This window comes from Myotis yumanensis, unplaced genomic scaffold, assembly GCF_028538775.1.
Source record: "Myotis yumanensis isolate MYYU_CA2020_CCGP unplaced genomic scaffold, mMyoYum1.0.hap1 SCAF_6, whole genome shotgun sequence".
Taxonomy (NCBI): domain Eukaryota; kingdom Metazoa; phylum Chordata; class Mammalia; order Chiroptera; family Vespertilionidae; genus Myotis; species Myotis yumanensis.
In genome coordinates this window covers 25,597,045-25,613,511 of record NW_027223757.1, presented here as the reverse complement: position 1 = coordinate 25,613,511, position 16,467 = coordinate 25,597,045, and the positions used below count along the sequence as shown (strand labels likewise).

The following is a 16,467-nucleotide window of genomic DNA, read 5'->3' as shown; positions in this document are numbered from 1 at the left end:
TCAACCCCCGCCCCCCCCCCCCCCCCCCCATGCAGATGGGGAGTTCTAAGCATATCATTTGCACCAAGGCAGTGGCCAGCCATTACCTAGGATTAGCATTGTTGTTTTGATTACCATTTGACTTTTCTCTGATTCTGAGAGCCTAATGATGTAGGCGCTGCAATCACCATGCCTCCCTCCCCTCCCAGCTGTGCCCTGAATGTGTTGCCCTCCAGCACCAGGGAATGCCAACGAGCATGGGCCCCTCTGCCCTGGCAGGTCAGAAATCTGCACTGGGAAATCCTTGCTTTAGAAATACTAGGTTTCTGGAATTTAGAGATACTGAATGACATGTCTCCATACAACAATAGATGTTTTTATTCTTGTCCCTTGCTCTCATTTCTTTCTGAATTGAAAAAAGAAGCAGTGAAAGAATATGAGAAACGGAGTTTATAGGAAGGCTTTATTAATTTCAACAGTCTTGAACTGCCTGACTGGAATGGAAGTTCTGTCCTCTCTGGGCTGATTCTGAGTACCATTTAATGCCCGGCTGACCTTGCTGTGCTCCTGCTGGGACCCCTCCAGCGTAATGACAAAACCTTCGCAGCACTCCCGCTTAATGAGGAGCTGGGGTCCTCTGCTGTCTCTTCAGTTGTTTGAGACAGTGAAAATTTTTTTTTTTTTTTTTGAGAAAACAGCAACACTCATCAGATAGATATTATCCGTGTCTAGATCAAACTAGAAAAACAAATGCAACTGGAGGCATGTAACTATAAGTATTGCTGTCAGTTCATCAGCAAATCGAAGCAGCCTGTGTTAATGTCTCTAATTATCATTGTGCATGCGAACCAGCTGGCCTCTTAACAAAAGCAAGGGCTCACACCAGCTTATTAATTGTAGCACTCCTGTTAGCCATATGGGAAACAATATAAACGAGCACAGGAAAGAGAGAAGAGAAAAGCTGAACAGTTCATGAGCTTGTTCTAAAGCTTGCAAAATAATTAGCTCAAATGATCCTTTTCTCCAAATCTTTAAACTCATGGATCATTAATTGGAAAGAAGTTAGGTGATAATGAATCTGATTTCCCTTCCGTCATTTAAAATTAAATAAAGTAGTCCTACCTGGATGGATAGAGCATCAGCCTGCGGACTGAAGGGTCCTGGGTTCAATTCCGGTCAAGCACACATGCTTGGGTTGCCGGCTCGATCCCCAGTAGGAGGTGTGCAGGAGGCAGCCAATCAGTGATTCTCATTATTGATATTTCTATCTTTCCCTCTCCCTTCCTCTCTGAAATCAATAAAAATATATTTAAAAATAAAGTATTTATTTACTTCTAATACTTTAACATTAAAGTGTGGTTCCAGAATGATCTTCTGTCCAAACGAGAACACTCTCTTTTGGAGTCCTTTGATTTTATCTTTTGGTCGTAAATTGACATGGACCTCTTTTTCCTTAGCCCAGTTATTCAGATACATTAGCTGCTCCCTTACCTGGTTTAAAAATGTTTTCTATAACTCGGGTGCTTCCTTAATTTGAGTTTGGTTGTAGACACTAGATAGTTGATGAATATCATAAATTTTTCTGGAGATATGAGATCAACTTTGTGTGGATTGTGGCTCAAAAGGGGCACGAGAGGTTATAGAGTCTTCCTTTGGTGGGAGAAGATGAGGACATTCTTTTGAGGCATGATCATGAATGTTAAATCAGAGCCCTTGTCAGCCCTTCAGTCTGGAGAAGATGGCAGGAATCATTCTCTTGGAGCCTGCAGCGTCCTGTAGGTGGCGCCCTTCTACTTTATTTTGTCCGTTTTCCCCTGGTATTCTAGATCAGGAAGTCTCCTTTGCTCTCAATTTTTTTGTTTCTGAGTAAAATATCCTCCTGAAGTATGGCTTCCTGTAAGTTTTATAACACAATCATTCAAGCATGTTTTTAAAATACTGTCCAATTTAAAAAGTACAAGAGAGCTCAGAATGTGAAGCACTTTAGCTTAGTCACATGACTCTTAAATTAGACTTCTAAGCTCATTATATTACACTTTGGCTTTTCATTTCACAATGAGATTTTTTTCCCCTTCCTTGAATATTTTAGAAGAAAGGTTGCATTAATTTTTTTCTTTTCAAATTTAAGATTTATTTCTCTATAAATTATTTTTATTATAAAAGGATATAATTATGTTAAATTTAAATAGCACAGAAAATATATTGTATTTTTCAAGTGAGTGGAAATTATTCTCTTCTGCATGCTGTGCTAGACTCTTAATATGCATTCAGAAAATGTGTTTTGAATGACAATTGAATTGGAAAAGGTAAAGTGAGTTAACTTTACAATTGAGCTAATTGATGTGTAGCTCTACTCATATAGGTTATTTCTCTCCTGGAATGAGCCTTTATATACCTAATATAGGCTAAGTGGAATGAAGTAGATGAGTCAGTACTATTTAGGTGGATGGATTAGAGCCATACAACATGCCATGAAGAATAACGGGTTCCAGTATAAGAGGCTTACAGTTAATGAAATTCATTCTCTTTCTGCAAAGCAGATATTATAGTTCACTTTTGAGGAAGTTGTCCTTGAAGTAAAAATGACATATATTTTTTGAAATAAAGAGTTATTGCAGTCCTGTCAAGGAATGCTTTTAAAGGAAGATTAACATTTGACTTGTCACTTGAAGAATGAATAGGGGCATGCCAAGTGATGTCAGGGATCAAGTGTAGAGGCATAGAGGCAGGATCAAATGTGGGCGGTTGGACTCCTCGCCCCACCAACGCTCTCGCAGTGGAGGCAGAGGTAACATCGTGTGTTGAAAACTTGAGCACAAGATAAATTAGCTCAGATGTTGGGTAACTGTGATCTGTTGTAAAATAAAAGGAGTGGATTTGGTACTTCTTGGTACTCTTTTCATCTCTAACTTCCTAGAATCTATGAAATCTCCCCTTCCAACTTGTCCTAACCGTATCCATGCTCAGCATTATTTCCAACCTCAGGGCCCATTTTCACAGGTCTCTCCCCTGTCTGCCCCGCTGTGTCCATCATTTCCGACAGCCTCTGGATTGTCACATTCCCTGCATGAGAGACCGTGCATCCCTCCATCCCTGGAAGCAGGGTGGGACTTGGAATGCTATGTCAGCAGGGCTCCTTTTGTGTTTTGCCCTTTTGATTGGGGTTTCTCTTTTTCATAGCGTGTTCTCTGTCTGCCTCGCCTTTCATTTGTTCAGCATTTGTCACATGAATATTGTGACTTGACTAGTCACAGTGATAGCAGACGCTTTGAAATTGACGGAACAGATGGTAGCAATGGTTTTAGATTAAATTATTAACTAGGATCTACAGCTGAAACCTTCAGCTTCAACACATGGGGAGTTAGGGTGTTTCCTAGCATCAGAATTAGCTGGCAGAGTGGCTGTCAGATCAAGTTCCTTCTAAAGAACTGATACATTATCATCTCTTAAGGTTTCCCTTTCTACCCCAACCACTCCCCCCACCGGATATTGATGACGAGAGCGATTTCCATTTGTCTTGTTTTCAATATGCCATATGATTCATCATTAAAGATTAATTCAGACGCTAAAGAAAGATAATTGTACCAACGAACATCTAGAATGTTGGTGATTTTCAGTGGACTTTCGTGAAATAACATGATTCATGGGACAGTCATGAGCATGTGTTGCCAGGCACATGTCTTCATTGTGTGAAGAGTATCTCTACAGCATTACCTTTAAAACCTGTGTGTGTGTGTGTTTCAACCTCATTATGCAATTGTAAAAAGGAATAAGATGACACCTATATATTCAAATTTTCCCCCTTGTCGGAAAAAAGCCTTCTTATAGCTGGTTTATTCAGAACTAGTATCCTACCCATAATTGTGCATCTAGTTGTGATGTTCTGTAAATCTCTTTTAATTTTGCACATTCCGATTATTGTTATTATTATTATTATCATTATTTAATTGACTTTTAGGAGAGGCCAGACCAGCAAAATGTTTCACTTTTAGTTTGACTGATGGTTTTGTTTTTTTCCTGTACCTCTTGTATTCTCTGTAAACTGGGAAATTTTACCTTGTCACAAAGTTTAACTTGGATTTACTACAGGTGTATTTATACTTGGTATTCATCACATCAGAGGCACATAATACTGACTGTCCTATTGGGTTAGGGAGACAGCAGGCTGGTCCTTCCACTGTGCAGTTGCTCTAACATTCATTCTTCTTCTGTGGCAGCTAACTGGACAGTAAATCAAAGAGAAGGTGAAGTTTTAAATGCTTAAGATCTTAGACTAAGAGACGAGTAGTATTAATTTGTAAGAAAAATGCTTAATGTGAAAAATATGAAATTGATTTCTTCTGTTATAAGTGACCAACTCATTTTGGGGGTTGTTTCTAATCAATTGAATGTCAGACAGCAAGAACCTATAGTCAATTCATTTGTCTTGAATAATCTGAAGGATATTTTTTCATCTGTTGTGTCAAACACTTAAGACTATTTTTCAATGCCATAAATTACAATTGTATTAACAAATGAATTTTACTTTTAAAAAATTTCTTAATTGTGAATTTTGTTTATCTGAAATTCAACTTTATCTGGGCATCCTGGTTTTATCTGGCAGCTCTGTTTTTAAATTTTATTCTCTTATTTACACACTTATTGATTGTATTAATTCATCTGCTTGTTATTGATTTGTTTTGCAGCTTCAATGTTTGCACTTTTGAGAGATATAATAGACTATATATACTTGCTCTCAATGTGAAAGGGTTTTTATAAAAACATGAAACATAAATTTCCCCCCCAAAAGTTAAAGTTATAGGAAGAATTTGTTCCTTAATAAACAGAGGATAGGCCTAAATTAAATATAAGTTTTCCTGTTACTAAAGCCTTATTACAAATGTTTATTGATTTTAAAGCAATTTTTTTTCATTTTAAAATTTATTTTAGAGAGATAAGACATGAGAGAGAGAGTGAGAGAAACATTAATGTGAGAGAGAAACATTGATCAGTTGACTCGCGCTCATACCCCGACAAGGCTATTGAGCCCACAATCTGGGCATGTGCCCTGACCAGGAATCAAACCTGCAACCTTTCAGTTCGTGGGATGATGCTCAATCAACTGAGCCATACCAGCCAAGGCTACAATGTTTATTAAGTAGATTATGTTGCTAGTTAATTTTTAGAAATTTCTAAAATCTCTTACTACTAAGTGTATATATTTTATTTTATAGGACCAGGGGTTTATATTGAATACTTCCTGCTATGATGTTTTCCAAAGCTCCAATAAGTCTGAAAAGCACAAGATAGAATGGGTGTGTCCGTGGATTTAAAAATTGTATTTCAAGTATTTTAACCACGTGTAAAGAGAGTGATTATACCTAAATTAACTCAGTCATGTACAGTACAACCTTCTATTTCAGATGTTAAGCTTGATTTTAAACTAGGCTAAAACAAACTGATAGTAAAGGCACTGTTTATAGATAAGGTTGGACTGAGAAATTTTTATTTTTGAAGAGTTAAGATGCCTTTGAGAAGTGCTTAAAATTATTATTCAGTACATGACCCGAACCAGAAAAGAACTCCATTATGTCTGACTTTTCTTTCCCTTTCTTCCCCTTCCAACTTAGAAGACCACAGTGATCTTTATTGATTATATATTCCATTTCAATTGATCTAGGATTTGATTTTATGTAATTCAAAATATGTGTGTGTGTATGTATATGTATATATGTGTGTGTGTATATGTGTGTGTGTGTGTGTGTGTATATATATATATATATATGTATATTTGACTTTGTTTCTGCCTATAATTTCATGTATAGTATTTGAAATATTCCTTTTTAGTAAATAAAGTTTGTGAAGGTGTTTGGATTCAAAATACAGACTTTTAATACCCTAGCTGCACTTAATACACTTGGGAAGGCCTGAGGTTTTATGTAAATGGGCATGGGGAAGGAGGAGGGCTAGAGGGGCTGGAAGCCTTATCTATGAGTCCTGGGAGCCGTAGACAACTCTGCTCTTAAGAAGCTTTTAGGTTTAAACATATAATCTGTGTCTAATAAAAACAATGAGTATATTATAAGGTTGTGTCACAGATGAAACCTGAATGGTAATAGTCATTTATTGACTAGGGCTTTACTTTTTAGACTATTAAACCTTAAATATATAACGATTCCTGAAACATTATAAACTGGTCTCTGCAGGCAGATAAGATCAAGGGAGTTGTAGAAAAATAGCCCTACGTGAGAGTTGGATCTGACCTCCTCCCCTTTGGCGTGGATTGCTGGCCCAGTTCCCCAGTGTGTCTCTCTCTGCCCCCTGTCCAGCCAGTCCAATGCACAGCTCATGCAGCAATGGGGATTTTTTGTAACTGCAACACTGGCCATATGGCTTTCCTCTTAAACTCCTTTGGTGACTCCCTAGCCCACTAACGAAAAATCCACCTCCTTACAAGCAGTGGTCTCCAGGGTCTGGTCTCTGCTTCTCTCTCTGTCTCCCCCGCCACCCTTTCCCCCATCACCCTCCTATAAGCTTACAGGGAAGCCTTTGCTGCGCCCGCCCCCTTCCCCATGTGTCCCAGGACCTGAGTTCCCTCTTCTCTATCAGCTGTTTGCTTTCCAAATGAGATCCGTGACCTTTGTCATCTTTCCGTGATCTTATCTCTCTCCCTACGCTCATTCATTATTTTATTGTGTTTACCTGTTTGGGTGTGTCCTCCCTACTGGACTGTGGAACCTTCCCAAGGTCAGTGACCATGTTGGATTTACTTTTAACCCGGACACCTAACACAAGCCGGCCAATCAGTGCTCAGTGTCAAATGGCTGAATGGTTGAACAGTAATGCATGGTTCCAGTCAAAATTTTTAGAATATATATTATTTTGTGAGATATTCCTGCAAATTACCTTTCTGGTAGGTCATATACTTGCTCGAGGGAAGTAAGCAGATAACTATAGAAATAATCAGGTGATTCCTAGAAGAAAAAAATTAAAATTTGGTTGAGAATAAGATTTCATTTCAGTGAAAGATTAAGCAAAAATGTTGGAACTATATGAATGAGGAAGCCGACATCTATACAGTAGTAGTGGTAATAGAATTTCCAAATCGTGGGCCAGGATAAAGCCAGCAGGGCTGTAGGAAAAAAGATACGATGTGCATGAAAAGTGGAAGTGAGAGCTTTGGAGCCCTCATTCATGGAGCCCGCAGGTTCACTTGAGACAAGAAGTAAAACAGCTGAAATCTGGGAAGTGGACTCCTGTCTGTAAAATAAAATATGCTTTAATAAGCTTAGGGCAGTTTAGCCAGCTCTGAAGATTTTATTAGTCCAACAAATACATATATATTTACCACCTACCGGGTGCAGTTCTAAGGACTTTGTCAATAATAACTTTAAATTCTCATACTAACCTTGTATAACCGATACTGTTATTGACCTCCATTTTACAGATGAGAACACTGAGGTATGGAGAGGGCACAGTTCTGGAAAGTGGCCAGCATCCTGGGTGGGGTGGCTCCAGAGTTGGCTCTTCCCTCCTATGCTGTGCCGTGAAGTTGTCCATGTTTGGAATATTAGAACGTTGGTTTAACTGTTGTTGCTGTTATAGGACTAACATTGGAATAGGAGGTACCATGGATTTATATGTTTTCTGCTGGATGTATAAATTGAGCAATTAAAAATCAGACATTTCCATAAAAGCATGACTCTTTAATAAACTATGGCATGGAGGCCATGCAAATTGTAAGATGAAAGCACTTCCCTGTTCTCATGCTTATATGCAGGATATGAAGAGATGTTAAAATTATTGGGGAAGTTTTTTTATCATTAATAAGCTATTTCAAAACACAACGTAGTATGTAACACAACAAAAACCATCATTGATTTGATTGCTACCTGACGATCTGGACTTAGGGCGTTAGGAGGCAGCATGGAATAAATGAATAGTGGACACAGGGCCTGGGATGCTGGGATGGAAGCCTGCTTTCTGCCCCTGGACTCCCACTGACCCATGTGTAACCGAATGGTGGCCCTATCTTTACACAGCTGTGGCCATGTAATAACAAGCCTAACATTGAGTGAGGAAGGAAAGGACTCCATGCATGGCTCTTACTACTGTTCATTTTCTGAAAGCACTTCTCTGACTAGTCCTGATGGATTGGAAAAGTCTCATTACCCAATGAATAGGCCTTCCTCTTTAAAATGAGAGCAGGTGAGATTCACTACAGATGTTTGTTTTATTGCCATTGCCTCCTTAAACTTTTCACCCAAGTCTCACCTTTACAGTGAGGTCTACCCTGACTTCCATTTAATGCTGCCACCTGCTCATCCCCAGAACTCCTTTCATCCTAGTCAACTTTTTCTTTTGTCCATTGCTCTTATCATCTTCTAATGTGCCATGTAATTGTAGTGTGTATATATATATATATATAATAGAGAAATATGCTAATTAACCAGGACGCCATAACGGGTCCACTGGACAGGAGAACGTTGCGAGCAGCGTTGGGGGCAGGGCGGCAAGGGTCTCCGCACGCCTGCGCTGGGGGAGGGCCTGATCAGCAGCAGCCACAGCTGCTTCAAGGCTGGAGAGGGAGGTAGGGACAGACCAGAGGGTGGACAGGGCCAGACCAGAGGTGGGCAGCACTGCACGATTTCAAATCGCGCGCTGGGCTCCTAGCCGTCAAGTAAGTAAGCTTCATGAGGGTGGGGATTTCACTGATGTATCCCAAATAAGTGGAACTTGGCATGTGCTCAATATTACCTTTTTAATGCATGAATCAGTGTTCGGATGCCATGGTTGTCTACATGAGAAGTTACATGCTGTTTTCTATTGCAAGTATGGTGGTGACAGTCAGCCTGTGGGCTGTGAATAGGACTGTCTCCACTGCGATGAGGTTGAGAGGCAGCTCTTGAGCAAGGTCACTGTTGCTTACAAATTTGTTTTCCTCAGGGGAACTTTGCTCACTAGTTGAAGGCAGCTATATAATTTAACTTACCATCTCATTTGTTTCTTATTTGCCATCTGGCCATGTAATTGCTTGTAAGTAAAGCTTTGTGTAGGATAAAAGAGCACAGTTTGGAAATCTGTAATAATATGTATGCTAATATGATAATAATTTGTTTTATTTTTTGTTGTTTTCTTTGCTTTTGTTGTTCAAAATAAGATGAATGAGGGGAAAGATTTGCAGAGGAATTATTCCAAAGCTTTCCCTAGAGGGATCCCCTTACATAAGTTTTATTCTTTGACTAAGAGTTTTCTTATAACTAAATGTTTTGAATTAGTGGGTTATTACATTTCTCCATTCAGTAATAAGTCTGGCCCGAGGCTATGAACTAAGAGGGTTGTCTAACGTGTTTCCAAGACTGCTTTGCCATAAAGTGGAATTGGGAGAGATGTGAGGAGCATTATTTTTTCTTTGTTCTCTTTCATAGTATTTCCTGATCTATATTCTTTTCTTTTTTGTTTCTCTTCCTTTACCCCAGGATATATTTTTCTGGATCCTGCTAGTACCCTTTTCTAACTCTTCTTGATTTGTGTTTCCCCAGCTCTCTGAGGTTAGTGGGAATGGACAAAAGAACCAGAACACTAAGTATACTATTATATTCATGTTAAAGAGAAATCCAAACAGTGTTTCTTTGAAATTACTCCTCTTCTTCCCCACTGGGAGCGTGTGTGTGTGTGTGTGTGTGTGTGTGTGTGTGTGTGTGTCTAACTTTTTAGCCAGGAGCTTAGATGGCAATTTTTATTTCATTTTATTTTCTTAATGATTAAGGTACTCCATCTAATTTCTTCTTTGGAGTGGGTAAGCTGGGGTTTTGGGAAGGAGGGAGTTGTGAGAGCTAAATGCAAGTAAGATCAAACTGGAACAATTACAGTGCTGGTTCTCAATCACTGGCTTAAAAAAACCACAACTGGGTGAGAAGACTGGGCGTACTAATTTGCAGGAAAATGCAACCAAGTCATCACTTACAGCTCTGTGGAGATTCTGTTGTAAAGTTTTACTGCTTTGGCATGGCAGGCAGAGCCTGGGGGCGTGGCTGGGGAAACAATAGTTTGGCTCTTTTTCTCCTTAAATCAGTTCCCATGCCTGAATTAACTGGAGAGTCAAAGAATCAACACAGACTTGCTCTTAGACTTGTGGGCTCCAGTAAACAGATCTGGACGTTCTTCGGGGCCTAGTGAAAGGGGGGAGCACATGTGCTTCACCTTGACCTCCACGGAGGCAAGCTGCACTACTCTCTGGACTCCGGAGAGGAGAAACTTCTGATCTGCTGGAGAGAAAACGGAATAAATGAGCCCAGAGACAGAAAGACTGCTGTGGCTATCATGCAAATAAGAGCTGTGACTGGCTTTCTCTTTCTGCACATGCTGTCACTGGAGGCTCTCAGCCCTAAAGATTAGGTTTCAGTGGGAGATTTTCAGGTTCAAGGACTGTTAATGGTTTGTAACTGCCTGACAATAAGCTCAACCTCCAAGTTACATCAGCCTGGGCAGATGTCTAACGATAGGAGAACAGAGCAAGAAGTGAAACTGGAGCAAAGGGATGCAGCTTGCCACCTGCCTGCTGGACTGAGCTTTGAATGGAATTTAAATTTCTAAGTTCTATGTAGGCATCCTGGAAATGGTGGTCTTCATTAATGCAAAGATCAAGTCTTTCATTAAGCTATTTAAGAAGAAAAGTAAGTAGTTTCTTTTCTCCCCACTGTGGCAGTGTGTGTGTGTGTGTGTGTGTGTGTGTGTGTGTGATATGTACTATTTCCTCCTTTGGAGTGGTGGAATTAGAGTGTGAAAGAGCATAATTGACACAAGTTAAACTCCATTCTAAAGCAGGTTGTTCAAATACCTCTGACTTTTGGGGCGCTAGGTCAGAATTATGTCATCTCAGCATGCCTTACTTATTTGTGGCTCAGATTTCCGGTGAATTCACTGCTTTTGTGCTCTCAAAAGCAGCCCTTTAAAGAAGGTGGAGGGAAGGACCTTGTGTTTACTTTATGTCTCCCTGCTGTATGTTTTTTTCATTCTTTGGCTGACTGTGCAGGGAACCTCTGTGTCAGGTGTCACATATTTTTGGTGGTGATGATCCGCTAAACCCCCTGGCACTCTCTGTTTTGTGTTTCAGAACTGGAGCACAAACTCTGTCTAGACCGGTCGGTCAGCCATTGTAAAGTACACAGCTTTCGCGGTGTGGCTTCATTGTTCACTCACCTTTGGTTTAAATTTCTTTAATCCAGGTGCTTCTTCATTCCCTGGAAAAGTATAATTTTCACACATACATGGTTTTATTTTTACATAGTTACTGGTTGATTAGCTTTAGTTTAGTTTTGGGACCAGTGATTGAAACTGGATAAATGTGCAAGGGTAGGAGCCATTGGTAAAGAAAAACTTTGGAGGAAGCAACAAAGAACTGCACCCTGGGGTCGCTGTCTGCAGCTCTGCCCCTGGAAGGCTGTCTTTGGATGGACTGACTGAAATCTGCCCCCGCAAGAATGAGAAAACCAGGGAAGAGACCACGGCCCTTTCATAGGAGCCATTTGGTTGCTGTGCAGGGGGGCTAATGGTGTGGTTGCATGGACTCGAATAGCATTACTTGGATTTGATTTGAAATTGGCAAATAGGAAGAGTTTCCATTTTCAGTATTTTCCAGCTATGATAGCGGGTAATTCAGTCTTTCAAATACATGGACATGAGCACAAAGCATTGTAATTGACTAGGGCTCCTCTTTGGGGCCCGTACAGTGAATTCCAGACTGTTCAAGATGATCAGATATGTAAGTAAGAACTTAGTCCTCGTGGATGTTCTGTATTAAGATTGAGAGCTATATGCACCATGCAAAACATTTGTTCAACGAGAGGTTACGTGAATCCCCGGTGCCTAATGTACAGGCTTCTTTGTCAGACACTAAAAGCAGAAAGCACACGGGACATTTCCGTTTATAACTTGATGTCTAGGTCTCAGTGTTTATCTTCCCACTTAGCAATTGCTGGAGAAATGGGATCACTTAGGAAATGAACTATTTGGGAGTAAGGCTGGTAGAATTTAGTAGCTGCAGAGAAGGGGAGGCGAGAGCTAACCCGGGGCTCGGGTTCCTGGGGGTGCTGAGGAAGGACAACTTCCTCCCAGTGATGGTGCTACCAGTCAGGGGCTCCTTCGGGGTAATTTCACTGCCCCTGCTTCACCCAGGCTTTACATGAGTTATTCTGTGAGCTAAGACTTTACATATAGTAGTTCACTTAATCTTTATAATAGACCAGTAGCCCATTGAGCGATATCGCATGCAGTAGGCCGCCCGCCGCTTCCAAGAGAGCCGCCAGGAACCGCAGTGCGCCGCCAGGAGCCGTGCTGCTTCCATGGAGGTGGGTCCACCGTCTCCTCTCCGGGACTGCGCTCGGCCGCGGAGCCTGCAGGCCGGCCCCCCTGTCCCTATCCGTGTCTGCTCCGGCTCTGGCGGGGTCCGGGGGCCACCCTAACCGGGGTGCGCGGCTCCCGGCCCCCTGTCTCTGTCTCCATCTGAGCTCCAGGCTTCACCTGTGCGCGCAACTTCCTCCTGTCTGTTCATGACCTGTTACAGCGTCCCGGCCTAATTTGCATATTTCCTCTTTTTTATATATATAGATGTAGTAGCTGTGCTATGGGGGCCACTGTGTTCACTTTAAATATGTTCAAATAGAAAGTTGAATAGTTCATGCATGCCTGCTCGTTTTAGTTTGAGAATCGGTTTTATGGTTTAGTTACCAGAAATGTGGGTATGCCCAGTGTGCACTCTGTAGCACCGGCCAGGGTTTGGGAAGACTGGACCCTGCCTCACAATTCTAGTATCTGCTGATTTTACAGGTGTCATACTTGTCACCACCTGCAGATGACTCAGCACAGGGTTTTCTCTTGTACTTCTCTAGTTTATGCTATGCTTGGCTTGTGGTGGCAGATATATGGAAAGTACTTAAAATTTTTGATGCTCCCCTGGCTGGTGTGGCTCAGTTGGTTGGGTGTCGTCCCATGTGCATCAAAAGGTTGCTGGCTCGATCCCTGGTGGGGGCCATGCAGGAGGCAGCCAGTCTATGTTTCACGCTCATATTGATGTTTCTCTCTCTTCCTCTCCTTCTCTCTAAAAATCTTTATAAAAATTGTTGGTGAATTTGTTTGGTGCTCCACTGGTATGCTATTTTAGGTTGTGTTGTCGGGGAAAGTGAAATAGACAAAGAGGTCTCAAGCCCTAGGGGGGAATAAAGAAAAAATATTGTAGAGATTTAGCATTCTCTCATGATTATCTATCATTCCCCCTCCTAATATTTTAATCTTTCTTTTTTAAAAATATATTTCTTTATTGATTTCAGAGAGGAAGGGAGAAGGAGAGAGATATAGAAACATCAATGATGAGAGAGAATCATTGATCAGCTGCCTCCTGCACACCCTCCACTGGGGATTGAGCCCGCAACCCAGGCATGTGCCCTTGGCCGGAATCAAACCTGGGACCCCTCAGTCCGCAGGCTGACGCTCTATCCACTGAGCCTAGCTGGCTAGGGCCTTAATCTCTTTTATGCTGGAAAAATGCAGTTGAATTGGATTGTGTTGGGAAAAGTAAATTACGTGGGACTTAAAAAAAACCATTTTAATATAAAAGTATTTCATGAAAGCAAGAAATACAAAGAAAATCTTGTAGCACAAATTGATTTCTACTATTAAATATGCTATTTAAATGAATTACATTGACTGCTTATGCTTAATTCTTAAATTTAATTGAGTTTATAACTGGTGTTTTAAAATAATGCTTAAGGGAGGAAATATTTTGTCTCAACTTCTCAGTAGGAAATTTGTTTCTGTTCTGATACTCTAACGTTTACTGAGCAATTGCTCTGTATAATTGAATAGAAGATGCCTGTCATGGTGGACTTAGGTAGGAATTGGAGGTCTCTATCAATTCTGTCAATCATTTTCTAACACTGGCTTAAAGGGAGGGTCTAAAATGCTAGTAAGCAATTAATTGAGTAAACATTTCTACCAAAACATGATGGACAGTTTCACCGGTTCCTTTAGAGACGAACACTGTGGGAAGGACCCCTGGAGTCTAAGGTTAAATCTCACTTAGAATTCGCTCCATTTCCCTCTCGCTGGCCCTTAACCCAGGGATGTGTTGGGCACCAAGAACCCATCTTGATGCAGTGCATGTAGAGCCAGTGAAACTTAATTTGACAGCTGGGTTGATTGTAACTCTCTTTCTACAGCGGTTTCCAACCTAGATGAGGAGAGCAGATGGACAGTCCACTACACTGCTCCCTGGCACCAGCAGGAGAACGTGTTCCTTCCGGCCTCGAGGCCCCCTTGCGTGGAGGACCTGCACCGCCAAGCCAAGCTCAACCTCAAATCAGTGCTGAGGGGTAAGATCCCAGTTGCAAGCTTGTTCATTAGAATTGAAAGCATAAGTTTGATGTTATTTGTAAAAGAAGACCTGTTTATAGAGTATGTGTGAGATGTCATAATACTCTCAACCTGCGTGCCTAATATGTTCTGGATTCTGTAGAAACCTGCCTCTCACAGATATGTCCTCAAATAATCGACACCAGTTTATTTATTTTTTAAATATGTTTTTATTGACTTTAGAAACTAGAGGAAGGATATAGAAAGAGTGTCTTCCTATATGTAGTTTAAAATTCTCATTTTCACTTCAACTTAGTGTTGGTGGTAAGAGGTGTAACTGTGTGACGAGGAGGCCTTCCTAAAGGTGGTAAAGAAGGAAATTCTTTAACAGAGCAAGTGAGTGACTTTTAAGATTTAGAGACTTTTTTTAAAATAGCAAACCAATGTTCTTATTCTACTAGATGCTGGTTTACCAGCTTTCTCTTACCATGCAATTTTGGGACAAAATTATACTAAAAAATACCGTTATTTATCTAAAATTTAATTTAACAGAAAGTCTGTATGTTATCTAATTGTGAAAGATTTAAATCTGGGAGAAATACTGTCATTGATTCCAGAAAAACCCAGCATCAGGACCCCCTCTCATTTTTATGATAATTTTTTCATGTATGTCGGTCATTTATTAATTCATTTATTAATGTGCTGTTACTTTGACTACTGATTACTAGGCAACATTCATTCAACACTTAAGTATATGCCAAGTACCATTCTAAGCCCATTACAGGTATTATCTCATTTAATCCTCATAATAATTACTGTGCCAGTTTTACATATGAAAAAAATGGAGACACAAAGATTAGAAACTTTCCCACCATCTCAAAGTTAGTGGTAGAATTAGGGCTTAAACTTGGACAGTCTCGGGCTGCAGGGCTCATATTCTATTCACTCAATTGCCTTTAACAACCATTTGTTAGAAATCTGTTATTCTGGTGGAAGCGAAGAATACAAAGTCAGGGTCTTGGCTCTCAAGGAACTTATACTTTTACTTACAGTGCAAATCACAATGTGAAAAATACTCAAGATGGGCCATAAATTGCTGTACGGGAGTTAGAGAAGGCGGATAATTTCTGCTTAGAGCGAGAAGGAATAGCTATCAAAGGACTCACAGTAGATTTGGAATTCTGAACAGAACTATGTAGACCATAGATCAGAGCCCTGTGGATCATTAGATGATCTTGTATGTATCTTATTACTCTATCATGTGTCTTACAGTCTTGGCATTTAACTGTCCAGAAATGAACATTATTGGCTTCCCTTTCTCATATACTTAGTGACTGCAAGCCTAAAGGAAACTAATGGCATTAGTCAGGCTCCTCTGTGTGGCCTTGGAGTTGTACCTTGACTTTTGCCTTCCTTGGTGTTGGTTGCGTAATGCACCTAAATCCAGCCACAGTTTCTTCTAGATCTCTTCAGTTCCTAGTGATTGTCTTTCATAAATTTTGACAAGGAGCTTGTCTACTTCTAGCTTACCTTCCTCCCAAATAATGAGTATGAGAATTAAATGGCATTGTGCCCAGGACCAGCCCCTGAGGCAGGGCCATTGTTAAGTTCCTCTGCTCTGCCCGCCTGCCTGTGGAGAATGCTTTCAGAAGGGCAAGTGTGAGTTGGAATATTCAGGCCCAGCTTTTTTTGAACACTCTCCAGGAAACTGTGCTTCCCTGCCTCTTCTGTGTATTTTCAAGTACCAGCTCAGAGCTTCTCTTTCCTTCCCTTAGAAAAATTAAACATCTAGGTTTTTCTTTTCTTTTTGACTATTCAGTAGATCCAAATGAAATGTCATCACTACTGGTTTTGCCTATATGTGGATTTAATTTTGAAAAGATAAATGCTTTAATAATTGCTTTAATGCCCTAAAATGATTCATTGAAGGGATTTACCATTAGTAAAATTAATAACTTTGGAAAATTTTTAGAGTTCAACTTTTAAAAAAAATCCTTACCGGAGGACAAACTTTTCTTAATGATGAGAGAGAGAGAGAGAGAGAGAGAGAGAGAGAGAGACATTGATGTGAAAGAGAAACAGTGATTGGCTGCCTCTCGTACATGCCCCAAACAGGGATCGACCCTCAATCCGGGTATGTAACCTGGCTGGAATCAAACC

The 16,467-nt window shown here is 40.5% G+C and overlaps 1 protein-coding gene across 3 annotated transcripts in view; it reads left to right on the top strand.

Annotated features, from left to right (window-relative positions):
- The window catches only part of NHSL1 (NHS like 1), a 119,757-nt gene that overhangs the window by 53,938 nt on the left and 49,352 nt on the right, over positions 1-16,467 (top strand). For 2 of the 3 annotated variants that reach the window (XM_070417772.1, XM_070417771.1), the window contains exon 2: positions 14,175-14,327. In XM_070417772.1, the coding sequence (XP_070273873.1) occupies positions 14,175-14,327 (153 nt within the window). Of the gene's footprint in view, positions 1-10,478; positions 10,635-14,174; positions 14,328-16,467 lie in introns of those variants that run through there. The other variant, XM_070417773.1, reaches the window with a different exon arrangement.